This window comes from Podarcis vaucheri (assembly GCF_965113315.1).
Source record: "Podarcis vaucheri genome assembly, chromosome: 6".
Taxonomy (NCBI): Eukaryota; Metazoa; Chordata; class Lepidosauria; order Squamata; family Lacertidae; genus Podarcis; species Podarcis vaucheri.
In genome coordinates this window covers 74,468,712-74,482,347 of record NC_138764.1, presented here as the reverse complement: position 1 = coordinate 74,482,347, position 13,636 = coordinate 74,468,712, and the positions used below count along the sequence as shown (strand labels likewise).

Below are 13,636 nucleotides of genomic sequence, written 5' to 3'. Positions count from 1 at the left end.
TAGGAGTATAGCATCTAGATCAAGGGAAGTAATAGTGCCACTGTATTCTGCTCTGGTCAGACCTCACCTGGAGTACTGTGTCCAGTTCTGGGCACCACAGTTCAAGAAGGACACTGACAAACTGGAACGTGTCCAGAGGAGGGCAACCAGAATGGTCAAAGGCCTGGAAACGATGCCTTATGAGGAACGGCTAAGGGAGCTGGGCATGTTTAGCCTGGAGAAGAGGAGGTTAAGGGGTGATATGATAGCCATGTTCAAATATATAAAAGGATGTCACATAGAGGAGGGAGAAAGGTTGTTTTCTGCTGCTCCAGAGAAGCGGACACGGAGCAATGGATCCAAACTACAAGAAAGAAGATTCCACCTAAACATTAGGAAGAACTTCCTGACAGTAAGAGCTGTTCGACAGTGGAATTTGCTGCCAAGGAGTGTGGTGGAGTCTCCTACTTTGGAGGTCTTTAAGCAGAGGCTTGACAACCATATGTCAGGAGTGCTCTGATGGTGTTTCCTGCTTGGCAGGGGGTTGGACTCGATGGCCCTTGTGGTCTCTTCCAACTCTATGATTCTATGATTCTATGATTCTATGATTCTATGAATCAGTGTACACATTTTACATGTACAGATCGCACACACGTTCACTCCACCACACATTCGCCAGGCATACAGCTCACACACGTGGTCACACTCATACACATGTAGACGCAATCATGGACACCATAGTGGGATTTACCATGGAGAAGACTTGTTCAGGGGTGGGGTAAAGCAGGGGAAAGGGCAAAAGGATGAGGAAGGGGAGCAGGTTCTAAAAGTTGCATAAAGGTGTAGCCAACCGTCTTTCAGCTCTGTTACAATTCATGGGACAGGAAATGGCTAAAACTGCAACATCCAATAGATTTGTAAAATTTATGAACCAACCAGAGAAGGGAGTTTGCCAACTAGGAAGAGGGGGGAAATTAGCTATACATAATTCTGTCCAGAACTTACATGGTAGAACATGAGGATATCGATTCTTGGAGATGTTAGCAGGCAGTTCAGCTTCCGTTTTTGGCTGCTCTTTCCCTACTTCCTTCAGCTCCTGTGGGACAGAAGGAGAAAACTTTTATCAGCAAGATCCCCTATGTCAGTTTGAGTCAGGTGCCAATCTCATAGAGAAGGGGATTTATTATTTGTTTAGAATATTTATCTCCCGGCTTTATGGCCTGAGAGGCTCTCAAAGCAGCTTACAAAAGATTATCGCAATTAAAATAAACCACATTCAAGTCTGGTATCAAGGTCAGAGAAAGCCAATTTATTTGGCTTTCCCACCTGCCAAATAAATTTAGAAATATTGTTTTTCCATTCTTTGAAGCAGCCTGAATTGTTTACAATTGGGATTTATTGGAATAAGAACAGCATCCTGGGCAATAAATTCATTTTAGTGGCTGAAATTCTACCTAGCAGGGAGAGCTTCATTCTCTTCTAAATCTCCAACTCTTTCTTAACCTCTTTCCACAATTTAATATAATTTTTTTCAAATAAATTTCAATTTCTTGCTGTCAGCCAGATTCCCAAATATCTTACTTTTTTTAAAACATATTTTCAAACCAGACATTTTTCCTAACAATTTTTTTTGCTGACCATCCATGTTTTTAACCAACGTTTTGATTTTATCTGAATTTATTTTAAAACCTTGGCCTCTTCTGGTTTGACCGTTTTTTAAACTGATATTTGAAGCTACAGTTGTATATTGGATCCTGAACGCCGCAAACCTGGAGTGAGTGTTCCAGTTTGCGAATGTTCTTTGGAACCCGAACATCTGACGCGGCTTCCGTGGCTTCCAATTGGCTGCAGAAGCTTCCTGCAGCCAATCAGAAGCCGCGTCTTGGTTTCCGAACGTTTTGGAAGTTGAATGGACTTCCGGAACAGATTCCATTCGACTTCCAAGGTACCACTGTACAGTTATGGTTGGGGGCGCCATGAACATAGCCTCTCTTCTGCCTGAATTTATAGCAGTCAGCACATGCTGGCAAAGAAATATTTTTCCTTCTAGGTTAACTAAAACCTACTAGTAACAAGAAGAGGAGACTGCATGCTACTCAGTATTACTGGTATGTTGATTTGGGAGGAGAAGAGAAACATTTCATGCTCACCTGCCTTGGTTTCAATGGATATTTCATAGGTAGTGAAATTTAGCTCTAATAAAAGCACGAAACTGGCAAATTTCTGCAGCCTGCATTCAATGATGATGATGATGTCTGACCGTGGCTTCACAGTCAGCCTGGATTAACTTTGAAGAAGAGGGGAGCGCTTACCTCAAAGTCCTGAGAGAAGCCATGGTTGGAATTTGCTGCCCTTGTCTCATAATATTGCCTGAAGCTCTGTATGGGGATTGGCCGGTGGGTATTTCTGCAAGAAATAAAGATGCACATAAGAGCGAGGAGTGCTGTGCAGGGATCCTCCTTTAGGCAGAATGAAAATACCGAGAGAGTGGTTCAATGTACATACACAACAAGTTAGGTAAAATTCAGGTTCCTTTCCGATAAGTCTCAAATTACAAACACAAAACATTCTTTTGTAATAGAAGATATATCAGCAGGCGTGTGGCAAACTGTTATAGTAGTAAAAGGGGGATATCAGCCCATTGTTTGAAATGAGAATTCACCATAACTTCAGTTTCAAGGTATGGCATGAATCTAAGCATGGGGGAGAAATACTTATCTACCTAATACACATTCTGAAATAATATATGAACTGAAACAGAGCCATCCTTTGGGGAAAGTCATCTTTCTCTGAATTCTGCAATGCAGTTCTCCAGCCAAGTAACATGCAGGAATTCTAACACAAAGTGCACATCCCTGGGGAAATTGTGCATATAGATTCATATATTACTGAAAATAGCATACCCAAATGCAATACGGTATATTACATAAAAGAACTTTTGCAGAAGATTCACCCATCCCTACAGGAATCCCCTTGCAGGACAAGAGGTGGGAAGGAAGTTGTTTGACGTATTTTCCACTCTATAAGATGCACTTTTCCCCTACTAAAGAGTAAGGGGAAATGTGTGTGCGTCTTATAGAGCGAATGCAGGCAGGAGGCTCTGCTCAGCACTCCCTTTAAAGAGCCGTGTGGAGCGTGTGTGCGGCTCTTTGGGGCTTTTCCCCGAGGAGGGAGAAGGGCTGGCCAGCGATCGCTGCTTGCTGCCCAACGATTCCGCTTGCTGTCCTGGCTTCTGGAATTCAGAATATATTTTTTTCCTTGTTTTTCTCTTCTAAAAACTAGATGTGTCTTATGGTCTGGTGCGTCTTATAGAGTGAGAAATACGGTATTTAAATGTTGTGCCTTATTTTCTGGGACTAACATAGAAGTAAAACCAACTCAGCCTAGAGCAAGCTGAAATCTCACGTGATGAGCCCTTAGAAGGAGAGCTGGTGCCACAACACCTCCTTGCCAGGATAGGCTGGAATGGCCAGACCCACAACTCCTCCTGTCCCAAAGCCTGGCTTGTTGCCTATGCTGTGGCAGAAGATGACACTAAGTGAGCAGGGGAGACACGAGAGTAGCTTCACTCACCTTGGGCTGTACGTGGCCATTTCTTGGGGGATGTTACCCTTTTTCATTCTGAAAGCAAGGCACATACATGCAGGTGGTTAATTCCTATGGGGGGAGACAAGCATCTTCTTTACTGCTGACTCTCCCACCTAAGGGGAAAACTATATGTGTTCCCAAACTTCTATATGTGCTTGGGGTACAGGGGGCATTTTCAATGTCACACAATGTTGATTATTCTGTCTCTGCCAGATGGAATGATCCCCACCCCCTTCTTTGGCTCCTGTCCTGTCCTGGGGGTTCCCCTGCCCCCCCGTCAATAGGGGGGTGCCAGGAATGGTGGAAGTCCTTGCATGTGTTTCTTCTAGTGGGATTTGTTAGCTGAAACCTGTCCATAGTTTCTCACCTGTTGGATATTATGAATGTGTGTATTTTAGAAACATTCAGAGAGTCTATCTAGGGCCATTTTGTGCTCAAAAAGAAAGCAATTTTCAGGGGGAGGGAATATGGGAGGGAGAGATAAGACAAATCCAGCTATATCCCATCATGCTCATTGATGTAGATGGGAAATGGTGGCATGGTAGCAAAAACAAGAGCCATAAAAGGAATTTGTGATTTGGAAGGATTAGTCATGCAGGCTTCTTCAACCTCGGCCCTCCAGATGTTTTTGGCCTACAACTCCTATGATCCCTAGCTAGCAGGACCAGTGGTCAGGGATGATGGGAATTGTAGTCTCAAAACATCTGGAGGGCTGAGGTTGAGGAAGCCTGGATTAGTGAATTCCACATGCAACAAAAAACAGGAAAGCGATGACCAAAAATGCAAGAAGACTCTTCTCTGGAAGCATCCTAGATTTACTCAAGGTTTGCCAGCTAATTTCCAGGCAAGCTCCAAATACTAAAATCCTGCATTGTATCATTCCTTCCAAAGCAGCAACCCCTTCAATTGTCCTCACCTCCTTGCTCTCAGATGTTTCCAGTAGACCCATCCAGCAATTGCTGTGACTGTCACCAGGAATCCCATAATGATCCCAGCCACAACTGGGGCAGATAAAGCAGCAGAGGCTGCTGAGGTGTCTGCCGCTGAACACAAAGACAGTGAAAGGTACAGTTTATATGAGACTCCTCCCTTTCTACCCAGAGATTTAGGCAGCCATGAGAATATCCCTTACATGGAGCTCTATCACACATATGGCACTCACCAGGAATTCCTGCCACCCACCACTTCACTGTTCAGGAAGCATCAAGATTAACATATTAATACAATTGTGAAGGAGGCTGCACTCCTGTACACTTCTGAATAGACATGTGGAGGATTGTACTGTTCATCATTTTGAAAGATAAACAGGAGGTGCCAAAAAGGACCTAGTGAAATTGGCTAAGAGACTAGAGGCTTAATTAATCCAGAATACAACCAGATGAAGAGACTTGTTTCACCTGAGAATGCTGTGAATGACACTTTAGGAGCCTGTTGACTATATCTGGTGAAGGCAGCAATGCTGAACCTATAACAGAACAAAATGGAGAATTTTATTCATTTATTCATTACATTTATACCTCACCTTCCCTCCAAATAGTTCAGCAGTGTAAATGGTTCTCTTCTTGCCCCTTATTTTTCCAATGACTCCACAAGGTGCATTACGCTGAGACATAAAGGATGACTCAAGGCTGCATCAGCCTCTATTCTTTTCATTTTCCTGAGTGGTAAATTTTATTCCTATAGCACTTTCAGAGCTGAGATGAAACAACTATGCAATATTCATAAGACTTAAGAATGAGCTTAGTTTGTTCCAAGTTAAGCTTGCCTAATTTCACACCTCCATGTGCAGAAACAGTCTACCAGCCTTCTGCAACCGGATGTCTTCCAGATGTTATTGGACCACAGCTCCCATCCACCCCAGCCAGCATGGCCAATGGTCAAGAGTAAGGAGAAGGCTGCAGTATATTTTTGATTAGCAGATCCTTGTGTATCTGCCGATGGAACATTTCCATCATGCCTGCTTGTGAGCTTCCCAAGTGAACCAAGGAACACGGCTTTGTGCTGGAACAGATAGGCCTTTAGTGTTCCGTTTAGGCACTTTCTTATGCTCTTACCTGTACTGTGAATCTTTTTTCAGCCTTCCATTGCAGGTCTTTCGAGAGCGACTGCATTCGTCTGCACCCACTGTCACTGGCCAGGCCTTGGGACTGGTGCTGTCATTGAAACGAAATGGGTTTGGCACCAACAGAGCCAAGTAAGAGTCTTCCTGCCCATAATAGTGGTCATACCATGTGCGGGAGATGATGTCTTGGGTGGGCCTCAACACTGGAGATACAGAGAGAAAAGCATTGCAACGTTATGATCATGGGGGGCATCATGAATCCCCTCACAAGGATGGCCCATGGTGGTTGCAGATACTTACAAGACTCATTAGTGGTGGCAACAACTCCATAATACTCTATGAGGCCATTTTCCTCGCTGAACATATCAGGGGAGATGATGACTCTAGAACTGGCGTCAAACTGGGGGGTGTCCATTCGCACAGGAGGCGGGAGAACTGCTTCGGAAAGCCAGAAAGGAAGAGGTATTAGGGTGTCACCAGCAGGTGTACATTTAAATAAAAAGTTTAAATAGCATATTTCAAATGTTCAGTGTTTCACATCTCTTAACTGCCCCCATATCCTGTCTGTGCAACCTCACCTAGTTGCCCTACCGCACCCAGGATCTACCAGCTGCCACTGCCTGTGACCTTCTGTATCCAAAGCCATTGCTCAACCACTAAGTTATGGCACTTTCAACCTGTGGCAACGGAGAGCCTGGAAGACACGTACCTTCCACAGATGTATTGCAGAGCAGTGTCACGGCTGGGCCTGAGATGCCATTCCTGCCCACAGCACTAACGCTGATTTGATAGGAAGTGTTTGAGGACAGTTCTGTCAGTGTGACGTCAGCCCTGGAAACAGCCAAAGGAAGCACAGGCTGCTGCTGGCTTCCTTGGGGAAACTTCTTTGTTGTCAGCTTATAAGACTCGATATCACCCTCAGGGATGGTCCAGTTCAGAAATATACTTGTGCTATCAGGGAGACACTGTGGGTCCTTCACTTGTGTGGGCTCTGGAGAGACACAACACAAAAACTTGAGCAGGCACAGCTTGACTGTCTCTGTGACGACCACACATCCAGGATAGCATGGGGTGGGCTGTAGTGGCCCTGGGTGCGTTTTTCTGGGGGGCACTGCCTTCAGCACATCAAGACACACTGATGCATGGTTGCAACAGATTCCCCTACACCACCTTGGAATATGGTCCTTGAGTTACAGAAGAGAGTACCGGTAGTTCTTCTTCATCCCACAGTTGTTGCTGTGGTGATCAGGCCTAGCACAGAAGGTCCGGCCTAGTTGGGAAGGACAGAATCTTATATCCTGAACAGTTTGTCTCAGATAAGCGAGATGTTCATAAATTCTAAGGGGCAGTATAATTTACAGGTTTGTTGCATGGAGACATATATATTTGGGGTTTTTGTAAGTGGTTCTCATTCTCCTTTAACATCTCCTTCTTTTGGTCCCAACTGTTCTGGGGAATAGAAGCAAATTGCTTCTGTGTCTTCACTGGAGAGTACATAGGTGAGAGTTCCTCAGGACACTAACAACAGGAAACATACATTGCTGCTGATATTGAAAGAAGAGGAATGATTGAATATTGGGGCTTTTATAAATGAAAAATCAGTGGTGCTGTTGTTTTGTTATCATCATATTTCTCTGCCCATTCTGTATGATATTAAAACATCTGTCAAATTGTTATAGAGCTGGTGTGAGGCATGCACATGCTCTGTCTTCCCCCACTGCTATATAGGGGACGGGTGCAGAGCAAAATTTAACAAATGACCAAGAGCAACAGACTTTGAAGGCTAAAGGCAGTAGGACACTACCAGACCCATAAAACAAGTGGGGAAATTTACCTAACTGATAAGAAGAGTGAAGTTAACTCCATGAAAAGAGGAACAAAATCGTGAAGATTTCTGTAACTAAAAAGGGACAGACAAGCACAAAGCTTGATGCATGAGAGTGCCCTATGATGAAAAGAGTTCTGGATTTTCTCCTGGAGGAATGAAAGATTCACCAGAACCCGTCAGGGAATGATAGAACCAAGGGTATGTTGAAGAAAGCCTTTATACTAAAGGGAAAGCAGTGAGCAATCTCACCAATGGATAATATAAATGCGTTTGGTTGCATTGCCTCTGAGGCTCCTTCCATACCAGTCCTCTGAGACTTTATCCAGAGAAAATTAGAAGGTGGCACATGTACACAGTCTTCAAGACTTTGCCACTGCCAATGCAATAAAAAGAAAATAAAAGTCCTGCAAGTTCTTGCCACATTCTCTTGCCCTAGGACAAGTGCATACCTACCTATTGGCATCACCGCAGTCTCAGAGCTGCTCGTATATGGTCCAGCGATGCAGTTGAGGGATATGGAGTAATTTCTCCCTGGGACCAGTCTCTGGAAAACATGTTGGACCTGCCACTGGGTCAAGGCATGGTGCTGTAGCATGGTGCTGTTGCCTGGATGCCACAGCTGCAGCTGGCAGCGCTCTGGCTTGCTGAGGGGCTTTGTCCAGAACACAGACAGCGCTGGATTTCCCTTCTCTGCCTTTATGGAGAGTTTCCGAGGAACCCAAGGATCTGTGGTATAAAAACAATGCAAGAGAGGGTGAGTTAGACACTAAAACTACAGAGCCATCTGCTTTGGGATTGGGGAGAACAAACAGGGAGAGAGTTGGCCTGGAGGAGCAGCCATTGACGTTCAAAAGTCAGAGCAGTGGTGCTTGTGGCATCGTCCTGGACTGAAAGAGGCTCTCTGCTGAGATTAGCACCTCTACTGAGATGTTAGGAATTGAATATGGAGCCTTATGAATGCAAAATGGAAGGGCAATAGTGCAGTGATAGATCATTTGCTTTGCATGCAGACGTTCCCAGCTTCACTGCTTGCCATTCCTAGGTAAGGCTGAGAAAGATTCTCTTGTCATACACTGGCTCTGATTCCCAACTCTCCCTATCTAGCAAAATGGGTATCAGAACACTGGCTAACTTTACAGGCCTGGTGTAACCCATGCTCCCTACACCACAGCCCCACCCTGTGCGAGATGGATAAAATAATGAAGGATTTTATTTGCATTAGCATTAGCAGAGTAATTTTTAAAAATGTTTACACAGAACAAAACATCTTTTTTTTGTATGGAGTAAGGCCTGAGTCAGAAAAATAATGAACTCCTTTTTTATTTTGAGTCAGACCCATTACTCCCCAGTCACAACTACACTAAAATTCCTGATACCTGGATTGTTTTCTATGGGACAGCAATCAGCATAAAAGGCTTAAATGCAAACCCAGAGGCTAGACAATGGGTGTTTTCATTTCCCCCTTCAAATATGGGAATTCTTTTTATCTTGGCTGTTTTGGACTGTTTCCAAGGATGGGAAAACACCACATTTAAAGGCGGAAAGATCCATGCTGGGATGAGGAGGTCATCATATGGACACCCCTATATTAATGGGGAGTCAACTTGGTTCACATCCAGTGTAAACAAACCTACAGAAGTGCATTAGGATACTCACATGTCCAGTCACTGACATTCTCTGCTGCTATCTGGTAAGGCCCTGCCACAGCAGCAACTTCTAGCAAATATTTACTTCCTGGATTCAGGCCAATGAAGGTGAAATTAGTAGCATCCTTCATGACAGATGTCTTGGATGCCACAGTGCCTGATCCAGCATAATAGAGTGTTAGTACATAGCCATCTTGGTTTCCTGCGCTGCGTCCCCAGGAAGCACTCAGCTTGTCAGTCTGCCCTTTGTTTGACAGATGCACCGTGTGAGGAGGCAGAGGACCTAAGAAGAAGGCAATACCAGAAGGTGGGGCTGTTTTAAATGAAATTGCGGATCAGAGTTGTTCAAGTGAATAAAATGGGTGGACCCAGTTAATCCCATTTCTGGTTTCCTATGTCTTCATCCTGAGGTGCAGAGGCAATGATAGGATTATTTCCTGGGCGATAAGAGCAGCCAGACAGCCTCATCGTTTTGTCTCATAAATGCCACAGTGCTGCTTTCTTTCACAGCAGGCTGCAACACTCTGCTTGGAATGAATTGAAAGGTTGTTTTGCTGACTGTTTCCCTCCCACAGAGAAGTTGACATTCAGATTAAAATGGCAGATGTTAGCCTGAGCTACTCACTTGTCCAGTCACTGACATTCCCTGCTGAAGTCCTATAGGGTCCTGCCTTTGAGATGATCTCAAAGAAGTATTTGGCTCCTGGTGTCAGACCTGAGAAGGTGAAATTGGTGGCATCTGTCCCCAGAGATGTTTGTGCTGCTGTGGTACCAGATCCTGAGCGATATAAGTTCAACTCGTAGCCATCCAATCTACCAGAGGCTGGTGTCCAAGCCACACTCAGTCGGTGTGGGTGCCTTTCATTCCTGATTTGCACAGAGGTAGCAGGCAGAGGAGCTGTGAAATAGTAAGAACTTGCATGAGAAAATAAAGGGCACAGACTGAAGGAAGAGGCTGCTTATTGTAGCTGCAATATATGGAACTATCATAATTATCCAATGGAATCTACATGGCATAGCATGCAGGCAGGACTAAACTATCAATAATAGCTCAGGCTGGAAGAGAGAATTCAAGATTGGTCCAAGTCCAACTCAACCTTTCTCAATGCATTTTTTAAACCAACTTAAGGGCCAAAAAACTTGGAAGCACCTGGTTCAGTCCACCTTTCTATATAACATAGATCAGAGAGTCTTATGTCTCACCCCTGCCACCATTTTGGATCTTCTGGAGAAATCTCTGTGCATGCAATTGGTCACATGCTGGGAAGATGTCTGCATAAAGGATAGGTGTTATATAGTGTGTGTGTGATTGTGGCCTGTGTGAGTCAGTGACTGCTTGCATATCTGCCCCAATGTGAGCCACACATCTAGAGAAGAACAAGCCTTTCCACTTCCCCAAACCTCTCACATTTCCTTCCCTCTAATGAGGCAAGATGGTCCAGTCTAGTAATACCTCAACACGAGGGAAAATCCTTCTATTTTATCATGTGGAATCCAGTAAGGGAGTAGGAAAGCGGGTAATTAAACAGAGTGAATAATAGGGTCCGGGATGAGCCAAGCCGAGTACAAATGGTCTTTCAAAATTATCCATCTTATAAGTGCACAGAAATTTTGGGGTGTAGTCCACCAAATTCCTCCAAATAGAAATTCTCCAACACTTTCTCAGATGTGAGGCTCACAATTTCCAGAGGGAGTAGCATAGCCTCTTTTTCTTCAGAGGTTTTTGTTTCTTTTTGCTGCTGCCGCTACTGCAAATATCAATAGCAGTAACTGTGCTGGAAGCCTTGTCCGTATCCAATCCATATATAGTGGTGAAGAATATCTGAATAAAAATTTGCAAAAAGTGTTCTTTTTCTGGGGAGGCAAGAACAAGAAAAATCTCAGAAATTTTCTCAGGAAAAGAAAAGTCTTCTGAGAAATTTCAGTTCAGCTCTAGACCCAGGAGATGAGAGATGAAATGGGCCACTGAAGAAGAGGAAAGAGGTTCTAGGCCTAGAACTGTACAAGGAAGCTGCATGTCAGATGGTAACAGGTGCATTCCTCAACCATGGGGTGGGACTTAGCCTGTCAGACTCACATGTCCACTCAACAGCAATGGTCGAAGGGGCCTCAGCTTGGCCTTTCACTGTGATGACCTGCACAGCAAACTGGCTTCCTGATGGCAAACCCGTCCAAAGGAAGTCCTGGGTGCTTGGCTGCACAACCCGAACTCTTTCCATGCCTGGAGGCACTAGGCTATACAGGACCATCCGGTAGTGGTCTCTTCCTCCTGGAGGCTCTCCCCAGGCTGTGTGTAGCACAGAAGAGTTGCCAACGTTACTCAGGGTCAGGTTCACAGGAGCAGCAGGGGCTTCCAGGGAAAAAGAAGAAGAGGGTACATTCAGACACAAAGGGCCGTTGATTCCCATGGCACAGCAACACCCCACATATTTCACAGTGATACAGCTGGAGCAATAGTCAACTTCTGCTAATCACAAGCCCAGTGCTAAAGAGAAGATCAGTCTATGCAACGGCTCCACGAAAGCAGAGTATGAAGATATCTGACAGTTACTGCAGATCTAGTGCCTGACTCGTGCTGCAGGGAAGAGCTGCACCACCATCCAAACCTGCTCAAGTCTTTTGCATCAGAATTCATTCAGATGTAACTCCATAACACTGTTTGCTATTATCAGCTGCATGGGCTCAATTATTTCTCACAGATCTTCCTCCACCCGAGATGTAACACCCTCTCTTCCCACTGGATTGACCACCCGACTCACCTGTGCAGGCTGTGCTGTTCCGAGACGTGGAGCTGTACGGTCCAGCCAGTGCCCACACTGCAACGAGGTAGCATATGCCTGGGGTTAGCCCTTCTATGGTGAGGTTAGTGCTGGCTTTCTCGACAGCCGTGTGGCTTCTGATAGCTGTGGAGTCCTCTTCAGACACGGAGACCATGTAGCTATCTCTCTGTCCGGCTGGGGCCTTCCACTGCACTGTCAACACTGAGGAGCCGTGGCTGGTCACCGTCACAGCAAGTGGCATCAAGGGCACTAGAAGGAGAACCACAAAGGGTTTCAGGAAAGAACTGTTGACAGAAGACAGCCATGCCTGAGGGGACAGCCATCTTGTTGATTTCTATGTTGTGTAACCCCTGGCAACCTTTCTAAATTTTCTATGTCCTTTGAGATATGACACACAAGCCATACAACAAATACAGGAGGGAAACAGCAACAAGTAGGTTCTGAACAAGCCCACAGGCAAGGCAAGAACCCGAGTCATCAGCGAGTACCACAAAATGTCAGAGTAAAAAGTAATCATGAAATAGGGACAAGAGTCAACAAGACTCTAATGAAGCAAGAGGCTTAGCTGGAGCCAATGCCCATTTGCTCCTCCCATTGCAATTTGCCTTAGTCAGTGGCCATTCCACCAGGTCATTAAGTTATACTAAGGAAAAGTTGGGGGTTGTATCTAATACGTCAGACCCACGAAATCAATATTGGCTAACTTACGTCCATTGATTTAAGCGGAACTATTCTGAATATGACTGTTTTAGATGGATACAACACTTTGCTTCCCTCCCCTCCCCATGTTCCCTTCTGCGTTATGATATTTCAGATTGCAAGTCAATATTTTAGACTGTAAACCACAGTGAGCATAAAGTCTGTGTATGAATGTCAACAAACGCATTAGGCTTAGTGTTGAGTGCGAACTTAACTAGAATGTTTGGCCTGGGAGAAAAGACAGAAGGGGGCAACATTGTACCTGTGTAGCCAATGGCTGTTTGTGAGGAAATGTGGTGTGGTCCAGCTCTGGAGACAATCTCGACCCGGTACTGAGTCCCTGGCACCAGGCTATCGAGGGTCACCTGGGTGGTTCCATGTGGCACTGAAACATTCCGGATAATGGAGAGAGATTCACCCGAGTAGAGCTGCACCCAGTACTCTCGTCCTCTTCCTGATTCCATCCAGCTCACAGTCAGCTGCTGGGGGTTCTGGCTGCTTTTCACACTGACATTAGCCAGAGACAGAGGATCTGTGGTTGCAACAAAAATGGTGTGTGGGAGGGACATCATGGTGGCATAAGGAAGCAGGCACACAGCTGCTTTCACAGAGGCATTTTGTGTTAGCTTTAATGTGACATGTATCACTGTGGCATCTTGGGTTGCATCACACCAACACTAGAGGCTTTTGCCGCCTGCTTGCTAAATTCCTAGATTTACACATTCTGTGGTTTAACCGGCAGTGCGTTATTAACACTCAAATAATTTTGTTCCAATGCTACATTACTCGACCTATTCCATACCCTCCAACATTTCTCCGATGGAAATAGGGACGTCCCATTCCATAATGATAATTTTACTATTTATACCCCACACATCTTAATGGGTTGCCCCAGAACTCTGGGCAGCTTCCAACATATATAAAAAACATTAAATGCTTTTTCAAAAAAACTTCCCTATACAGGTTTGCCTTCAGACAGCTTGGGGGTTGGATAACTCCATACTGTCCAATATTTCTTCAATGAAAATAGGGACATCCTAAGGGAAAGTGGGAT

The 13,636-nt window shown here is 44.9% G+C and overlaps 2 protein-coding genes across 4 annotated transcripts in view; one reads left to right on the top strand and one right to left on the bottom strand.

Moving 5' to 3' along the window:
• The window catches only part of ARL8A (ARF like GTPase 8A), a 176,504-nt gene that overhangs the window by 53,748 nt on the left and 109,120 nt on the right, over positions 1–13,636 (top strand). The gene's annotated exons all lie outside the window — the stretch shown is intronic.
• Positions 1–13,636, bottom strand: part of LOC309534881 (receptor-type tyrosine-protein phosphatase V-like) — a 57,789-nt gene that overhangs the window by 21,663 nt on the left and 22,490 nt on the right. For 2 of the 3 annotated variants that reach the window (XM_082227395.1, XM_082227397.1), the window contains exons 10-23: positions 12,845–13,114; positions 11,863–12,132; positions 11,181–11,453; positions 9,729–10,001; positions 9,114–9,386; positions 7,911–8,183; positions 6,339–6,620; positions 5,930–6,067; positions 5,622–5,832; positions 4,965–5,032; positions 4,484–4,610; positions 3,553–3,600; positions 2,292–2,385; positions 985–1,075 (exon numbers count right to left, since the gene is read on the bottom strand). In XM_082227395.1, the coding sequence (XP_082083521.1) occupies positions 985–1,075; positions 2,292–2,385; positions 3,553–3,600; positions 4,484–4,610; positions 4,965–5,032; positions 5,622–5,832; positions 5,930–6,067; positions 6,339–6,620; positions 7,911–8,183; positions 9,114–9,386; positions 9,729–10,001; positions 11,181–11,453; positions 11,863–12,132; positions 12,845–13,114 (2,691 nt within the window). The remainder of the gene's footprint in view (positions 1–984; positions 1,076–2,291; positions 2,386–3,552; positions 3,601–4,483; positions 4,611–4,964; positions 5,033–5,621; positions 5,833–5,929; positions 6,068–6,338; positions 6,621–7,910; positions 8,184–9,113; positions 9,387–9,728; positions 10,002–11,180; positions 11,454–11,862; positions 12,133–12,844; positions 13,115–13,636) is intronic. The other variant, XM_082227396.1, reaches the window with a different exon arrangement.